We start from the raw sequence: 18,575 nt of genomic DNA, 5'->3' as shown, positions 1-18,575 counted from the left end.
TGATTGTGCAGAAGATTTTGGTGGTGGTGGCTCTTTGTGCTGTTCCTGTGTTGCTCTTGGGGAAACCCATTCACCAGTATGTCCAGCACAAGAAGAAGAGACGCCATGTCATGGTGTGTGTGAGAAATGCTTTTATTCTTTAAACAGGTTGCGTCATACAACTTGCTCTTGGGTGTATTTAGAGGTTGGTCGTGTGTTTTTGGTCATTTTGTTAAATTGCTTGTGTGTGTTTGAATATTACATTCTGTCGTTTTCAGGGAGACCGGCGGCCATTGCTGTCCGAGAATGGTTCCATAAATGCCCAGCAGGGGGAAGTAGAGAGCAGCAGTCATTCTGAAGAGAAGGATGAGGAGGTGAGGAGAGAGGAGTGTAATACAATAGGTATGCAGGATGAAGGAAAGGTCAGAGACGATTGATGGCTGTAATAACTTAACTTTTTCTTGCTCAATTTCAGTCATCGCAGTCAGAGTAGGACATGTAAGTATAGATGTGTAGAATAGTACTAATAATACTAGTAGTAGAATAGTATATGTCTGTAGATCTGCCTCCTTTGTAATTTTTTTTTGTCTGTCCTGAACAGTTGTTATGTGTGTGTTCACTAATCACCCATTAGCAATGCTAGCATTTTCTTAGCATGCCAATAATGTCAGCTGACTTTCTAAGAACTCCATTGTCTCCTAATGTGTTTTCTTGGTATTTCACCATCTCACTATGCATTAGTTGGTTGCATGGAATGGTTGCCTGTCCCACCATTCATCCAGTTCTTTGCACTTCTCTTCTGGTCTTCAGGAGTTTGACGTGGCCAACGAGTTCATGCACCAGGCTATCCACACCATAGAATACTGTCTTGGCTGCATCTCCAACACTGCGTCCTACCTACGACTGTGGGCTCTTAGCTTGGCCCATGCACGTAAGTGTCAGACACACTTTGCTAGGCAAAGTACAAATATATGTGTGTTAGAGTAGAGTTGAGATATGTGCATGTGTAAGATGTGTTTTGTCCCTTGCAGAGCTATCTGAGGTCCTGTGGACCATGGTGATGAGGATTGGGCTGAAGTCCCAGCCATATGTGGGCTCTGTGATTATGGCAGCCATATTTGCAGCCTTTGCAGTGCTCACTGTGTCCATCCTGTTGGTCATGGAGGGACTCTCTGCCTTCTTACATGCACTTAGGTTGCACTGGTGAGCTACAAAACACACACACACACATTTTACTTCTTTATTTGTGTCCACAAAAGTGCAATAATTGCTCAGACAAGACTCCGTCATGGGACCCTGTTGATAATAACAAAACAGCACAACTGATTTAAATGATGGATACACACCTTCTTGTCAAAATGTGGCAACTTCCAATAATGCGTGACATTGAACAGTACTTAGCCAGTTGTTTTGCTTTCACTGTTGTAACACTTTTGGTTGTTAGTGTGGTCAATAGACATTGAATGTACTTTTAAAACATCATCTACCCATAATAATATTTCTTTCTATCTCTTGCTGCCCTTTTTCCTTTTCTCTCAGGGTGGAGTTTCAGAATAAATTCTACAATGGGACAGGCTACAAGTTCAACCCGTTCTCATTCACATCCTTAATTAACATTTCATAAGGGAATTATTTGACTTGTTGATTTGCCTATTACACATTGGCTAAGAATTATGTGACATAATCATGCATTTCGTCTGCACTAAGGGGTCCCACCATTATAAAGATCCAGTTTGCAGTCCCTTTTTTTGGCTTTGTTTTTGTTTGCTTTGATTTTCTGCATTTAAATTGCACTAATTCTTTGGCGCGTTATACTGTGCTCTGTTATTTCCTATTCACCTCTCAAATTCTTGTATAATTTACGTAACCAAAATATTTGTCTGACCAATTTTGTTACAAGCACATTGATTGTGACTGACTGACTGACTGAAAGGCTGACATTAGCATTTGTTCTCGGTGCCATATCTTTTCCTCGTTGGATGATGTGCCATATCGTTGACAGAACATAGAAAGAGTTTAGACTTACCTAAGTGGTGTGCCAGCTCACAGAAGACATCTTTGGCCTGCCACTGCAATTTCTATGAAAGTTGTTGCTGATCCCTAAACTGTTACCAAAAGTGACATTGTTAGTCCCTATAAACATGTTTGTACCTCACCCTAAATGTCCATTGCAGACTGACTTGACAGTGTTTTACAAACTGCTTGTATGCTGATTAAAGCATTGCGGAGACCGACGGCGACATGAGTGCAGCAAACTATGCTTTCGTCATTCAATTACTCTGACCCCATTGTTCTCAGTACAACCCCACACACCAGCGTCGAACTCTGCCGCCACCTCCGCTAGTGTGCGGGGTTGTATTGAGAATAATGTAAGCGAATGTCGAAAGCAGAGTGTGTCCACAGCGCTTTAGAAACATCATGTGAATGTGCCCCATGAATTTCTCCTTGAAACTACCGTGGTTAAATTCCACTTTAACACGCATGAACCCAATAATGAATGCATGAACAACATTCCATTTTTTTTGCATGGCTATGACATGTCAGATTGTATCCTAATTTGCCCATGAAATTAAATATATAGAGAATATTTTCAACAAGATAGCTGTCTCCTTCCAGTGTCAACCAACCTATACAAGTCTGTAACATTAGGATAACATTGGGTGAATGTCTGATTAGTTTATCTATTGGCAATTTTAATATCTTGACTTTTAGATTACTTGGAGATTTGCCATCTCCACCCCCTTTATGTAGAGTCTGCATTACCCACACACACAATTAGCCAAAGAATTACACAGTAGTTGTAAAAGAGTAAAACGTAAGTTGTGTTATAAAGTGTCTCCACCATGGCATTAAATAAGACTGAGCCAAGTGGCAATAGACTATAGATGAATATCACTAGTGAGTGCCATTCAACCCTCACAATTGCTATATAGTTTGGTCTTAATTTTCTATTCGTTTGATGTATGAATTAGCAGACACTCAGGTTGTAGAAATATAGAGTATTAGCTTAGCTCCCACTTATTATGACCGCAGCGAAGCGGTTTATAGGTTTAGTCAGATTTTTTTCTTTTTTTTCTTTTTCGCATGTCCAAATTTCCGTCAAGGATTCCCGGGACACTGAAAGACCGGGGTACACGAAACTTGGTGGGCATGTAACCCCACATGGATAGCATGGAACCATCATTTTTCGTTTGGATCTGTAGCCCCCCCGCTGGACTGGACCCCCCGAAAGGAGGGTAGGGCAGACACAGTTTTCTGTGAATATCTTGAGAACCATAGGGCCTAGGATGACCAATTTTTTCCGTATGTTTGCCTCCAGGGGTCATCTTAACCCATTCCATGTGCACACATGTGCATAAACAGATACACACGCACACACATACATTCACAGTAATCATACGTATGACACATACTCACACAGTAGACATATGTATGCATGCATGCACATGCACAAACACAGGCACACACACAAGCACGCACACACACACCCACACACATAAACATGCACACAATAATTTCTCAGAATTATGAACAGGCAAGATGGGGGTGGGGTTGTATAAAATGAATTTTACATGTGAAATCTATGAACTAATCATGTTTTGGTACTTGTTGTCTAGCAGATACCAGTGAGAATTGAGTGTGGATAATGCAATTTAGTGAGACAGAATCATATAGGCCTTTCATCGTGATTTATTTTTGTGGAAAAAATGTGCTGGACTGAGCTGAGGTCATATTTTGTACCGCTCTGCGGTACATCTAGTTCAGATTCACCCTGTCAGGTAAATGTCCAACCTGTCTAATTTCCAACAGGGTGGATGATGATAGAGTGGACTTTTCTTCTTAATCAACCTTAATCTATGGACATTTCTACTTAGAAACTACTTCATTATAGAAGGCTTTTAAGGGAAACAGTAAGTAATTTCCAAGAGGTGAAATGAAGGCGTTTTGTTTGATAGTGTGTACAAATTGCTTGTCAGTAAGGTCAACTACCACAAACTTCAGCAGGTGAATTTCCCACCACTGAAGAGAGAAAAGAAAATGTCCTGATATTGAGGGGATGGGGCAAATTTCCCAATACGACAGGATGGACAATAATTTCAGGGATACAGAAACTCCTCTTCTTTAAGCACTATTCTTATCACCAAATGATCAATGCATTAAAATTGAGTAATATCTTATTTAGCAATACAATCTTATATAACACTAAAATAATCTAAAAAATGTGTGTGAAATGTGTGATGACAAATTATCGTAACAAACTCTTTCAGTCATCTATGTTATGTTGACATGGAGAATTGAGTATTCATGTACAGGACAGCAAAAGGCAGCGCTCAGCGATATTCAACCCTACTTCGGCTAACGCTAATTTGATTAATCAGCTTTAAAGTGTTCATCCGTGTTTTACATTCCCACTTCAAGCGAACATTGGTTCATTAATAAAGAGAAGAGACTATCACCTCGGACGATTTAAAATAGCAGTTACTGAAAGTTCTTGTCTATATGCTGAGATATAGCTATATTGCAAGCTTTGATATTTGCCGTATACTTATCCTGAGTGTTGATCATCTAGATAAGCCAGTGACGTTAAAGTTATTATTCGGTGTTTGCGCACAGTAAAAGAAAGGCACAGTCATGCATTGAGACTTTTCGCGCTGTTACCGACAGTCATATTATTGGTTGATGGGATCATGTGACTACCCAACATTTCGCGCCACAGAGAGACTGCGCCCATAGTAGCCGAATGGCTTACTATGATTGGTTGAGAGGCTAGTCAGACTCGCGCCAGTTTTTGCAGTGTCCATGCTTTCTTTCAAGAAGAATTACTGTGTGCCCATCGCCAGTATAACCAAATTGTTGTAAAACTTTTATCTTTATAGAAGTGCTGCGACACTTTACATTTGAAGGCATTAACCGTGTGAGGTGACAAGTTTTCATCTGTAATCATGGCTCCCAAGGACTACGTGGCTGAGAAGGGTTTGTGGCCTTTTTATTCATTAGAACTAGTTCGCTTTAAGGTTAACTCACTAGTCCGATGCAACATTAGCGTCAATGTTACTCGGCTAGCTATGCCATGACCTACTTTCAACTCTCTGAAATCAGTTTGTCAATATTTTAGTTGTGGAGTTAGTAAGCCTGGTTACTAGAATTCGTACGTGATGACTTGGAAAACATAAAACAGTAAGTTAATGTGCATTATAACAATGGGCTACTGACGTTAAGGTTCAGTTATTAACGTACATAAGTTCACACAGCATCGACAATAACTTCTTGCCTTATGTTGACTGTGTAGAACTTTTGAACTATATGGGATTTAGCAATTGCATTTGTAAACTTGCACATACTAACTTATTTGGTATAACACGATGACTTAATGTGGAGCTACAAGTTGCCGGGTTGGCTAACCGCTTCGGACAAGTTTCTTTACGGTGCAAAATACCCGGATGGAAAACTCAGACAAAGAATTCCGCGCGAAGACCACATGGTCTTTTCAAGAGCAGAGTCGTGCCATTCTACATCAGCACCCACCGCTGTTAACTTGTCTGTGAAAATTGGTCACCGTTAAAGCTATTTCGCTGCTGTTTGTCGTTGGATGATATTGAAGTCATGCATGGACATTGTGTTTATTTGTACTAAGTTACACATGTGTTTGCCATACTGTTTCATCTAGCACTCCTGTGTAGGGATATTAAATGACCATCCTAACAATGTGACCTAACGTTACGTTAATCGCTATTTTTTTGTGTACACCCAATAAAATTGGTTAGGCCTGAAAGTAGCGGTTATTGTATGGTATGTAAGTTATGCTTTACGATGTTATTTTACATTACAATTTCTTCTTTCAAACACACTTCCAGTGCTTAAACGAATGTCCAATCCGGGATTCGTTATATTAAACTTACATAAGTCTGGTAAATGTATAGAAACGTGTGCACTTGCTTCGCTTGTTCAACTCTGCCAACTTTAGTTTTGTATGTTCATGCTCACCCTTTGTTTTCCGATCTGCCATGACGCGTCACTAACATTAAGTCACACTTCTGATCCGTTTTTAGTTTATGTTTGAATTATGTGTTTAATAATCTGATTCATAACTAATAGTTGGGCAGGTCTCGCATTGCAACTGTGTTGCTTTAATGAAAATGGTAATAAAAAGGGATAGGTTGGTCCGACAAGGCAGATGGGGTGGGTAATGACGCTCTACGTCCGGAGTGGTTCGCCAAGGGCTGCTGCAACTGCTGCATTGAAACGCCTTGTTCACATCCGCTTTTCAGTATGTAATGATGTAGTCCGATACAGGTGTAAATGAGAGAACCGGCATCGAAAGGTTTATTTTTTTGTTTACATTTAATCATTATTATATACAAGTGGAGATTAAAGCAAGGCGGTATTTGGTTATTGCAGAAGGTACTACAACAACAACATGGGACTATTTTGCATGCGCATGGATAGCGTAAGTCTGTACAGTTGTGGCCAGGCTCGAAAGCCATGTGCTTCTTTGTTTACAAAAACAGCAGAGAGCGCAAACTTGTGTCGTTGATACCATTTATAAATCGCATCTGAAACTGCAAAAGAACACATGAATAGTGTAGAGGAAAGTGTCGCGTGCACGATGGGACTTTTCCAGGCGCATTTGATGGTATGTATGCAAAGCTCAGACGAAGGTTGTTTTGAAATCGCGTTGTTCGCGAAGTCGATTGTGTCTTTTTTAGTTTCGAATCAATTTTGCGTTGTTTATACACAGTTTATTGTCAAAGGCTAATCATCTGCTAACGTTGTGGACCGCCTATGACGATCTTGATAATTCAATGTATGGCTTTGTTGTAAACAAGACTGAGTCATGGGGATTATCGGGCGCGATGTTACTCAACAAAGAGGTCGGAGAGGGACAATGTCTTATTTGGTGTAATGAGCAGATGGACCATAGGCTCGGTGATGGCGTTGTATCTCTATTCAAACACTAGCAATTCAAGTCTGCTCTTGATCGAAACGCCTTAAAAGCGAGACTTTATCAACATGGACAATATTATGATAGAAAAGTGGCAAATGTATCTAAAGTTGTGTTCTTTTTAAATGCCATTTTGTTGTTGAATTGATGTTTTCACAGAAACGGTTTTGGTAAAGCACTGGAATACTGTGTCTTTTTTGTTTTGTTTTCCTGGAAACAGACAAGGGGGGAAAAATCCTCTTGTTTGTTTTCGGAGGGCGTAAATCAGTCTTTGACTTGATGACACTGTGGTGTTACTTCCTCTGGGAGGAGGGGTTAGGTCACATGACCAGTGTTTGTGAGTGGACAGCTCTCCAGCGCTGTTGGCTTTTGTCAAACATAATGATGGCACACCCGCTAGGGAGACTGAGGGGGGTTTATATACCTAGTGAAATGTAATTATTGACAAGGAAGAAACCTGTGATCAGACTTGCACGTCTTGGTGCCATAGCAATACACATTCACATTTTCATGCTTTAGCAGTATTTGTGTTTAAGCCCATTGTGAATTGATTTTGTTGTGTAAATACATAGAACAATGACCATGGTAATTTTAACATGTAGGCAATCTTAATTTGTTATCTATTGGTTTTTATCTTTAAATGTGACCACATTCACTAACCTTTTACTTTCCATGTTCTTTATAGACAAGTGCAAACGATTTCTTCAGGAGTTCTACAGTGAGGATGACAATGGAAAGAAGGTTTTCAAATATGGAGCCCAGTTGGTAAGACAGTGTGATTATCGTATTGTCATTACTTATGGAATTACACAACCTTGATTGGGTAAACCCTGAATTTGTAAACAAAATGGTCATCCACCACAGAATGCAGAGAATTGTTTGAAAATGCTCGTTTGCGTGGGTGGGTCTTAGCGAATGTTTGTTTTTGCCCCTGCTTCAGGTTGCCCTGGCTCACAGAGAGCAGGTGGCCCTGGTGGTGGAGCTCGACGACATTGCAGAGGAGGACCCTGAGCTGGTGGAGAGCATCTGTGAGAACGCCAAGCGATACACGGGCATCTTTGCTGACGCTGTCCATGAACTGCTCCCAGAGTACAGGGAGAGAGAGGTAATGTGTGATTTCATTTTCTCGTGTGTGTGCATGCGTGCGTTCGTGCTTGTGTACACACAAACACGCACACTCTTCTATCTCTGATTATTCCCTCACTTATTTTCAAACTTTCTGTACTGCCACAAAAAGGGTTGCTCAGTCTTTCTGTGTGTGCATGCTTTTATTCCATGTGAAGGTGGTGGCCAAAGATGCCCTGGATGTGTACATTGAGCATCGGCTGATGATGGAACAGAGAGGTCGCGACCCTGCTGACACTCGTGACGCCAGGAACCAGTATCCCGCTGAGCTCATGAGGAGATTGTAAGTGTGACGTTAAATTTTGCTGATCAGTTGTATGTTTTCTAGATAAGTACGTTGTTTTTGTATAAAGACAGTCTTCTGGCCAAAGGACAGTCTTTCACCTTTTGGAATATGTCAGTATTTGGCTATGTGTTATTATGTTACTATTATTGTACTACTAATGTGTCAGTGCTGGTAATTACCGTTAGAGTAACTGTAGTAAAGTCACTTTATTGACTCTGACACTTATTGATGTTTGGGCTCTCTCTAGTGAGTTGTACTTCCGGCCCCCTGGCACAGCCAAGCCCAAGGTGGTGCGTGACGTGAAGGCAGACAGCATCGGCCAACTGGTGATGGTGAGGGGTATTGTGACCCGTGCCACGGAGGTCAAGCCCATGATGGCTGTGGCCACCTACACCTGTGACCAGTGTGGTGCAGAGACCTACCAACCGGTAAGAAGGACAAATGACACATTGGGTCTCATGTAGTAGTGATGAACCATACCTAGATTTAGGGTAATCTTTAATAATGTACCTTGGGGCTTTATCTGTGAATTGAAGCGATAAGAAACTATGTAGTTAATGTAATTGGGGAACAAGTAAATCTATGCCATATATAATTGTGTAATTGCTTATAAAAATGTCTTTTCATCCAGATGTTTAGCTAAAGTGTTTATATCTGGTATTTAGTTTTACTCTGTAGGTTCCTACTGGTCATGTTCTGATGTACTGATAGTGTGTGTGTGTGCTCCAAATCTCGGAAAGAGTGTTTGTTTTTGTCTCTGGCCGACTGACCTTTCCCCCCTGCTGTGTTTGGAAACAGATCCAGTCGCCCACCTTCATGCCGCTCATCATGTGCCCCAGCCAGGAGTGTGTCACCAACAAGTCCGGCGGTCGACTCTACCTGCAGACAAGGGGGTCAAAGTTCATCAAGTTCCAGGAACTCCGTATACAGGAACATGTATGTTTGTTCATGCTAGTACTTGTGCAGTTGTTTGCCTTGATACATCAAAGGGATCCCTCCCAAAGTCCTTATAGGCTAGTCACACTACTCAGCAGCCATCTTGGCCATGCCCCCTGGCAGCTACAACCTTGTGCAAATTAATTCGCAGCTGTCAGAACTTTCCTTTACTTTTTTCCTTAAATCTCTTTAGTCAGTCACTTGTCTTGAGAGGGTCTTTGTTTTTCTGGGGTAAAAACACATCTCTTTTCCTCATACAACTACAAATTTCTAAAGGGTGCATTTTGAGCAAATATGATGACTCCACGTAAAATGGTCAGGCATTACATTGTGGGAATCTGTGTATATGTATTTATACACTTGATAACATTTCTTAATGCTATGGACCCTTTTGATGTCTGATATAAAGATTTGATTGAATGAGGAAAAATGAATGGGGAAATTATAGGATGGTAGACAAGTCACAAAATGTAACGGGGATTTAAATGACCATGCTGCTTATAAAATGCTATAAACTGGGAACTTATTAAATACTGACTTTTTTTTTACCGGTGTATGGTGTTGTCCATTGGTGTTTAACCCTGACCTGTGGTTCCCCTCCCCCTCCAGAGTGACCAGGTGCCAGTGGGGAACATCCCCCGCAGCATGACCATTTATGCCCGCGGAGAGAACACCAGGGTGGCCCAGCCGGGAGACCACGTGGCTGTGTCCGGAGTATTCCTGCCGCTCCTCCGCAGCGGCTTCAGGCAGGCTGTGCAGGTGAGCTTCACTTACAGCGGGATGGGGGCGGCGTGGCAGAGTCTGAACTTCTCCGATTGATCAATGATGAGGGGGGCTGCTGATAAATTGTCGATTTGATGCACCTTTAAACAGAAAAGAGTGTAACTGGAGTAGACTTGACACAGGCATTCCCTCTGTCCTTAGCTAAATCCGTTGTCTTTACTCTCACTCTCAGGGGCTGCTGTCGGAGACCTACCTGGAGGCCCACAGCATCACTCTAATGAACAAGACTGAGGATGATGAGCTGGGGATCCAGGACCTGAGTGAGGAAGAGCTGCGCCAGATCACAGGTGAGGGAACCCAGGCCATAGTCAACCAACACTGCACTGGGGCATGCAGAAGCAATCTGAGGCTTAGCACTCGCACTAGACCAGTGGTTCTCAAAGTGTGGCGTGGGCGGTTCCCTAGTGGGGAATGGAGACATGACTGGTGACGAGGAAGATCATAGATTCAAAACAAAATAGCCACACACAAACATAGGAGTCATAAACAGACCAACATATGAATTAAAATAGCATCTGATCCAGTGCACTGAGACGGGAAATGTAACATGAAACCAAAATGCAGAAGAAAAAAAATATATATTTTAATGTTACCATTTTACCGTTTGGATGCGGTCAGGTGGGGCTTAAAAATTCCTCACCTCCAAAGTGGGGAATGACAGAAAAAGTTTGAGTAACACTGCACTAGACACAGTCGAGCTTATGGGTGAAAAATATGAATACATGGGTTATGTATGGACAATTGAACTGAAAAAGATGGAATTATAATGGCAGTGCTGTGTGTCAATCATTGGTCTAAATGGGCATATCTTATCTCTACGCTGATGTATGTTTACAGAGGAAGATTTCTACGAGAAGCTAGCTGGCTCCATCGCCCCTGAGATCTACGGGCATGAGGATGTGAAGAAGGCGCTGCTGCTGCTGCTGGTCGGAGGAGTTCAACAGGCCCCGCGTGGCATGAAGATCAGAGGTAAGGGGGACGTGCACTCCTGGTTCACACCCAGAACGATAACTAGAATGATAACGGCACAACAGAATTGCTCTAGCTACTATGAATGACAATGTCCACACAAACTATAATGATGACATGAACGATATCGTCGATTGTCACTTTCAGTAATCATTCTAGTTATCGTTCTTGGTGGTAACGGCCCTTTAGCAAGGATTCTATACTATGGCAGTAGGTTTTGTATTGCTTTCAGTGTTTATAAATGCTTTCAATTTAAAAACTAGTTCATGATGTGTCATGAGGTGTTTTGTGATTGTGCTGTAGATGTGCGGTGTTGCCCACAAGTCCTTTTTAATCTGATGTGAAATCATTATGTGAGTTTACCTTTTGTTCATATCCATTTGTTTCCTCTGCTTCGGTCTCAGGCAACATCAACATCTGCCTCATGGGAGACCCTGGAGTGGCCAAGTCTCAGCTGCTGTCCTACATCGATCGCCTCGCTCCACGCAGTAAGTACAGTGCTCAATCCCCCTCTCTCTCTGCACTGTTATTTGGGTATTTGCTTGGAAGTATATGTGTGCAAAGGCTCTCTAACTAATGTGAGTATTACCTTCGTCGTATAACGACTATTAACTACAAATGATGTAAATAATCCAAAGCGACTTACATATGGTGACCTATGACCTATTTAAAATGGTCATGGTCTTTGTACAAGTCTGATGAAGAGCCGACGTGCTCGAAACGTCACTTTGGGGATCGAATAAATCAAAGCAAACTGAGAGCAAGTGTGCCGACCTTCTTTTTTACTTTGGATCTTTTGTCTTTTGGCTCCTGCACCTTAATTTGATGTGCGTACGTTCCCAAACATAATTATATTACATGGGCCATTGTCTTCAGAGCAACTCAGGGGTTAAGTGCCTTGATTAAGGCCGCAAGCGCTAGCCCAGCTCCTTAGCCACTACACTATCACAGCCCCATATTTAACAAGTTCTGAGTGACAGTGGTGTAGGGGCGGTGGGAATTGGAGGAAATGCTGATGATGAGCTTCTCCCTCCTCACCTGTTCTCAGGTCAGTACACGACTGGACGGGGCTCTTCTGGCGTTGGTCTCACGGCCGCTGTGATGCGTGACCCCATCACCGGGGAGATGACCCTAGAGGGTGGCGCTCTGGTGCTGGCTGACCTGGGAGTGTGCTGCATTGATGAGTTTGACAAGATGGCCGACGCCGACCGTACAGCCATCCATGAGGTCATGGAACAGCAGACCATCTCCATTGCCAAGGTAACCAGATGAAGATGACGGAACAGTCTCCATGATTTCATAGACTCGTAGGCTCAATCCTAATGTCCACACTAACATACTGAGCGACTTTGATTACGGGTGTTCCCGATTTATTCCAGAGGCTGCCCCGCTGAAATTGTGAAGTGCATGACTACTCACTTGAGTCTCTGTTTGTGCAGACTTTACCCAAGGGAATTACCAACAAATCATATCTTTGTGACTTTGATCACAGGGTTACCCTGTTGACAGGAATGTAGCACAGTAAGTAACAAGTATGATGCAGGAGACCGGGGTTCGATTCCTGCTCACTGCAGCAATTAAATGGGGGCAGCCTACTGGTTAGCGCTTCGGACTTGTAACCGGAGGGTTGCCGGTTCGAACCCCGACCAGTAGGCACGGCTGTGTCCTTGAGCAAGGCACCTAACCCCTCACTGCTCCCCGAGCGCCACTGTTGTTGCAGGCAGCTCATTAGTGTGTGCTTCACCTCACTGTGTGCTGAGTGTGTTTCACTAATTAACGGATTGGGATAAATGCAGAGACCAAATTTCCCTCACGGGATCAAAAGAGTATATATACTTACTTATACCCAAAGGGAGGCTGGAAGCTTGAAAAAACATCAGTAAACAACTGCCATGAAACATGTTTGCAACATGTTTTTGGTGTTATGAACTTAATGTCACGGGTGCTTTCGCAGTCGTTTTATTAGCATTTTGAGCCCTTACAGCCTCTCCAACTCAAATCACTTGTCAGTCTTTGAGGGTTCATGGCTCAGACCTTAGGAGGCATATTGAGATTCTGCCATATACTATAATCAGCTTCTCCCTCTTTCTTTGTGCCCTAGGCTGGCATCATGACCTCTCTGAATGCCCGCTGCTCCATCCTGGCAGCGGCCAACCCTGCGTACGGGCGCTACAACCCCCGCAAGACCATCGAGCAGAACATCCAGCTCCCCGCAGCGCTGCTGTCACGTTTTGACCTGCTGTGGCTGATCCAGGACAAGCCCGACGCTGACGCCGATCTGCGGTTGGCTCAGCACATCACCTACGTGCACCAGCACTGCCGGCAGCCGCCCACTCACTTCACCCCCATCGACATGAAGCTCATGAGGTGAGCAGCCAGGGGCTGGTGGTGGGGTAGAGATGGGTATATTATATAGAACAGGCATGCCAGTGGTGGGGTAGAGATGGGTATATTATATGGAGCAGACATGTCAGTGGTGGGGTAGAGATGGGTATATTATATGGAGCAGACATGTCAGTGGTGGGGTAGAGATGGGTATATTATATGGAACAGGCATGCCAGTGGTGGGGTAGAGATGGCTATATTATATGGAGCAGGAATAAAAGGGGGACAGCAGTGTGTTCGGGCCATCTTATCTTATCTTTAAAGAGAAGCTATGTAAAGTTCTGTGAAAGTAGCCTTAGTGCTTCTGAGAAGTAAGCAACTATCCAATCCCATCTGTTCTCCAGGCGTTACATCTCCAAGTGCAAGAACCGGCAGCCAGTGGTCCCCGAGGCATTGGCTGATTACATCACAGCAGCGTATGTGGAGATGAGGAAGGAGGCTCGCGTCAGCAAGGACACCACCTTCACCTCCGCCCGTACTCTGCTCTCCATCCTGCGCCTCTCCACTGCTCTGGTGAGACTCCTAAATTACCCAGAACCACTGACAAACGCTGAAAATATAAGACTGTCATTCTTTCATAAACAGAGCGAGGAAGGGAGATTCTATCCCAGTGGGGACAATTGGATCGCTGGATCCGAACCAGCTGAAAAATGTGTGATCCAACTTGTGACGCCATATAGACTTTTATTGTCAAAAATGAGTATTGCTTCTAGACCCTCAGGAAGATAGAAAATGACGTGTGGGTGTAATTGTGCAGACTTGTATGTAACTCGGCACTCAGGGCAACCTTCAGGTGTTTCATTTCCTGCACTCTACCTCACCTCTGGGGGCTACTATGTGTCTGGTTCCCAGTGTTGGATAGCTCAACATTTTGTTGGTCAGGGCTGGAGGGCCATCTACTGCTGGCGTGGCCGGGTGTGCCGATAGTGATGGGCTTCTCCTCTGGGCTGCAGTTGGAGGACTGGGAAGAGAAGAGGTGAAACCGCAGGCTGTCTGTGGTAAAGTGCTTACAGTGCAGGTAGTGGCCATACCCAGCCTACCGCAGTGTGAGCACTTCTTTCATATGCAGCCGTAATGCACAGTACTGACATCACGTTGGAAATAATTGAAATAATTAAATATATTAATGTCCAGAGTCCAGTGAAAACAATTTAAATTTTCCCATTCTCCTTGTCATAGGCACTCACTCTTGCGTTATATTTGTTTTTGTAGCTCTTAACTGGTAAATGATTGCATAACATGCCTGCTTTTATCTGCTTATCTGCTTTTCCTACCGAGAGGAAACCTGCATGAGAACCATGGACGAGGTGGTAAGATCCTGCCCCTGGGTGTTAAAAGTGCTGTTTGTGCAGGTAGAGGATTCACAGACCTACTGCAGAAGCAGCACTTCACAACACACTTGGTGCCAGATGCTACACTGACTGACCACAGGGGGGCAGCGTGTGGTTACTCACACTGGAAGCCCCCAGCATCCTGTCCAGGACTCAGGAACATAGTTTACTTTGTGCCTCATGTACATGAGTTTGAATGCACCTTCATAAAAATCTGCTGTTTAATTTCCATTGCCTGAAGGTTATTGTGTGTGTGTGTGTGTGTGTGTGTGTGTGTGTGTGTGTGTGTGTGTGTGTGTGTGTGTCCACATGCCATGGCTCCAGTCAGCTTTGCAGGGTGGGCAGTCAGCCTGAGTGCGTTGGTGCCGCTGTGCAAACCCATGCAAAACTGACTGTGCCCATGACTACCTCCGTTCCACCAACACCACTGTGTATGTGTCAAAGTTGAAATGTGCTCTAGGTTAGGATGACCCCTTCTGAAGATGGCAGGACTGTCTTGGAGGATTTGGAAACCAAGCACGGCGAAGGCTGTTTGTCACACTTCAGCCAGTGGAGAGTCTAGCTGGTGTTGAGAGGCGGAGACTTGGGCAATTGCCGGCCATTTCATTGGGCATTGCACTTGTCTCGGTCTGACAGTGCCGGCACAGTTCGGCGGTGGATGGCTGATTTGTTAATTAGATGTACACCCCTCCCCCGGCATTGCAAGGCTTTTCCAGGAAATGTGCAATGTCATTCACAAACTATAGTAGTTTTGTCTGTAACATTGTCTTTGAACTGGTCATGTTAAGGTCTAGTACTTTTGCCTGACAATCTTAGTGCTCGTGTGTGTGTGTGTGTGTGTGTGTGGGGTAGAGACATGAGCCGTGTCTTGACCTCTTGTGACGTTCTCCCCGCAGGCTCGTCTGCGTCTGGTGGACATGGTGGAGAAGGAGGATGTGAACGAGGCCATGCGTCTCATGGAGATGTCCAAGGACTCCCTGCAGGCCGACAAGTCATCCACAACCAGGTGAGATGCGCTACTGGCGTGGAGGCTATAGTTGGAGTTTGGGTCAAACCCACAAGCACAGTGCCTCGTACTTGGATTAAGCCCTAGTCCTGGATTAAAAGAGGACATCAATGGAAATCTCCGTAGAGAAAGGCTTTTCGTCTAGGATTGGTCTTCATCTATGTATGGGGAACCCACAGTGACCCACAGTGTTGTGAGGTAGATTCACTAGCTGCTTGGTGTCTAACACTGATTGGGCAAAGGAAATCTGCCTTTTTTTTTGTAAGCAGAAGACCACTATGCAAAGCAGTTTGCTGTGTTTAATCAGTTGCTGTTTTGGTGTCAAGGGAAGAGCGTCAAAAGAGAAAGTCTACAAAGGCACTTTTTGTCTTTATTGAATGGACATGTTTGTTTTAACTGCGCCAGGTATGTACCTTCCTCGTGTTGTGTTGTGTTGTGTCCTGAAGAAGGCATGCATGCCACTATGCATGGCCATTTTTTCTTTTTCTTTTTTTTTTGGGGGGGGGGGCTATTTGCCTTTTATTTGGACAGGACAGTGAGAGTGAGACAGGAAGCAAGTAGGAGAGAGAGATAGGGTGGGATCGGGAAAGGACCGCAGGTCGGATTCGAATCTGGCTCCCCGTGGGCACTCGGACCCGTACATGGTATGGGCGCTGTAGCCTGCTGCGCCACAGCGCCCCCCTGCATGGCCATTTTTAATCTGTTCATTTAGGGCATGTCCATTCAATGAAGACATTTTAATGTAGAGTGCCTTGTTCGGGAGGCTTTTCCTTCCTTTTTTCTTTTTGCTTTTTATGATCTCTTTGTGAAATGGTCATCTCATGGCTACTCGGCTCCTGTTTCCACATTTTATCTGTAATGGGTTTCTGTTCCAGTGGACCCCCTCTCCTCTGTCGCCTTGTCTCCGTCGTAGAGCCTTGATGTCCCTTCTCTCTGGACCTGGTGTCCTTAGACTCCTCACAGATGTGTTTATGATCTGTTGCCCCCCCCCCAAAAAAAAATAAAAATCTCCCTTCACCCGCGTTTCCACGGCTCCCCTCCCCGTGTGCTACTGCCTGCTAGGGGCGCTCAGTAATGACCGATGAGGAAGTGTTAAAATTCCAGGTTGTTTTTACGGCCGACTCTGCTCACACGACAGGAGGCGTAGCTGATGTAGCCCGTAAAACGCTGGGGCCTGTCTGCTCTGCCCCTCCAGCGCCGTTCTTCGCACCCATGGCCCTCTCCAGACGCTCACGTCACACCAGACGATGCAACTTTATCCGAGCGGATATATAATGCTTTACCAGCACATTGTGTCTTATGTAAAAAAATTCCCTCGGGATGAATAAAAGTACCTATCTGTCTGTCCAAAGTGGACATCTAAGTGATAACTATGAGGAGGGGTGGTGAAATGGAAAATGAAATTCAATCTGCTTTTCACCCATGTGTTTGTTTGTCACCTGTGAATTCACCATGACTTACAAAGTCCAGTCTACCACCCCCTCTTGGGATGGATTTTTGGCTTATGTGGTTATCTTACTTGGTACTCTGTGTTTCTTTGTCGGTATTCCCCCAATATATAGCAATAGTGCCAAAGAGGATCGTTGACAACAGAACAAGTGACTGTGTAAAATAAAAAAAATCTTCAGCGGCATGCAATTATATAAAATAGTTTGACAGCTGATATATCTCCATCTTCTCATATGCTTAATGTTTTGTTTTTTGTCTCCGTCTTGTCTGTGCAGGACCCAGAGGCCTGCTGACGTGATCTTCTCCCTGGTGCGCGAGCTGGCGGGCGAAGGTGTCGGCGGACGGGGTGGCACCGGCGGCGTGGTGAAGCTCGGGGAGGCCGAGCAGAGGTGCGTGACGCGCGGCTTCACCCCAGCACAGTTCCAGTCTGCACTGGACGAGTATGAGGAGCTCAACGTCTGGCAGGTCAACCAGGCTCGTACACGCGTCACCTTTGTGTAAAGGACCTCTACCTGATCCAACACACACACACACACACACACACACACGACTAAACTGTGGAAGGGGAGGAGCTATGAGGACGGGAAGTGTACAGGGCCGCCATTTTGGAGATCATCAATGGACTAAGGCGGCCATTTTTTTTTTGTCTGTTTGCTGAAGCTCACAGAATTCTTAATGGATTTGGTAGCTGGAATATGCCAACATGGGACTGGGTAGGTCTTGGGACAACTGTGGACTTGTAAGGGATTGTGGTTTTCTAAGTTATCGCTGTCTGCAATGAGTGATTTTCTCTTTCAGCCTGGAAGAATTTATGCTTGCTTCTAAAGTGTTTCACTTTTAAAGAAATGTTCAATTATGTAATGAAATAAACTTTTGTGTATACACACAACCGAAGTGTTTTGTGTTTTTCTTGAAAAACCCATAATGATGCCATCTAATACCATTTTCCTTTGGAGAATTTAGTTGTTTAATATCCACCTACTGGGTTTGCAGTTGTGGTGAGAGGCCAGTGCTTGTGAGCAGTTATTTATCTGTAGGTGTGCTCTTCATACTGTATCATCATACACCGGATGCCAGCGGGCCAGTAGTTAAAATCCTTCACGGTACGTTGTCATTTCTGGACTAACTCACGTATAACTGGCCCCATTCGATGCAGTTCAGATAATTACAAGGCCCGTGAATACTGCTATAAATCAGTCGTGAAATTTCAATCATGTTTTTTGATCATTTTTATGTGTTCTCTGAGTCTGATTAGAAGTGTAAGAAATGACTAAGTGGCGTCCGGTCTAGACGAATGAATCCTGCTTTTTTCGTGCATGTCCGTAAATATCAGCAGAGGGCCACAGCACTTTCTATGATCAATTGTCAACAATGGGGAAAAAT

General features: G+C 44.1%; 2 protein-coding genes across 2 annotated transcripts in view; both read left to right on the top strand.

Annotated features, from left to right (window-relative positions):
- The window catches only part of LOC143125716 (V-type proton ATPase 116 kDa subunit a 3-like), a 15,794-nt gene extending 13,216 nt beyond the window's left edge, over positions 1 to 2,578 (top strand). Inside the window, exons 16-20 of the mRNA XM_076287414.1 lie at positions 1 to 113; positions 258 to 353; positions 790 to 910; positions 1,011 to 1,182; positions 1,519 to 2,578. The exon at positions 1 to 113 is cut by the window's left edge and continues 1 nt beyond it. Of these exons, the coding sequence (XP_076143529.1) occupies positions 1 to 113; positions 258 to 353; positions 790 to 910; positions 1,011 to 1,182; positions 1,519 to 1,603 (587 nt within the window). The 3' untranslated portion in view covers positions 1,604 to 2,578. The remainder of the gene's footprint in view (positions 114 to 257; positions 354 to 789; positions 911 to 1,010; positions 1,183 to 1,518) is intronic.
- Positions 2,579 to 4,754: 2,176 nt separating this feature from the next.
- mcm7 (minichromosome maintenance complex component 7) lies at positions 4,755 to 18,081 on the top strand. The gene is made up of 15 exons (XM_076287416.1): positions 4,755 to 4,953; positions 7,608 to 7,687; positions 7,863 to 8,027; positions 8,206 to 8,330; positions 8,581 to 8,761; positions 9,132 to 9,269; positions 9,879 to 10,028; positions 10,225 to 10,339; positions 10,890 to 11,021; positions 11,426 to 11,509; positions 12,070 to 12,281; positions 13,123 to 13,388; positions 13,751 to 13,919; positions 15,634 to 15,743; positions 17,468 to 18,081. Exons 1-15 carry the CDS (start codon positions 4,923 to 4,925, stop codon positions 17,691 to 17,693), a joined length of 2,184 nt encoding a protein of 727 aa, XP_076143531.1. The 5' UTR covers positions 4,755 to 4,922; the 3' UTR covers positions 17,694 to 18,081.
- Positions 18,082 to 18,575: the final 494 nt, after the last annotated feature.

This window comes from Alosa pseudoharengus, unplaced genomic scaffold (assembly GCF_046254945.1).
Source record: "Alosa pseudoharengus isolate Yale_2024_CS ecotype anadromous, Long Island Sound unplaced genomic scaffold, YU_APseudo_1.1 YU_APseudo_1.1_scf_16, whole genome shotgun sequence".
Classification (NCBI taxonomy): Eukaryota; Metazoa; Chordata; class Actinopteri; order Clupeiformes; family Clupeidae; genus Alosa; species Alosa pseudoharengus.
This window is presented reverse-complemented; position numbering and strand designations above follow the sequence as displayed.

Excerpts from the sequence above, each read along its gene's own strand:
- mcm7 (XM_076287416.1), top strand. The coding sequence starts at position 4,923 with ATGGCTCCCAAGGACTACGTGGCTGAGAAGG. Across the intron at positions 8,028-8,205 it reads CAGAGTACAGGGAGAGAGAG|GTGGTGGCCAAAGATGCCCT; the intron begins GTAATGTGTGAT and ends TTCCATGTGAAG. Across the intron at positions 11,510-12,069 it reads CGATCGCCTCGCTCCACGCA|GTCAGTACACGACTGGACGG; the intron begins GTAAGTACAGTG and ends ACCTGTTCTCAG.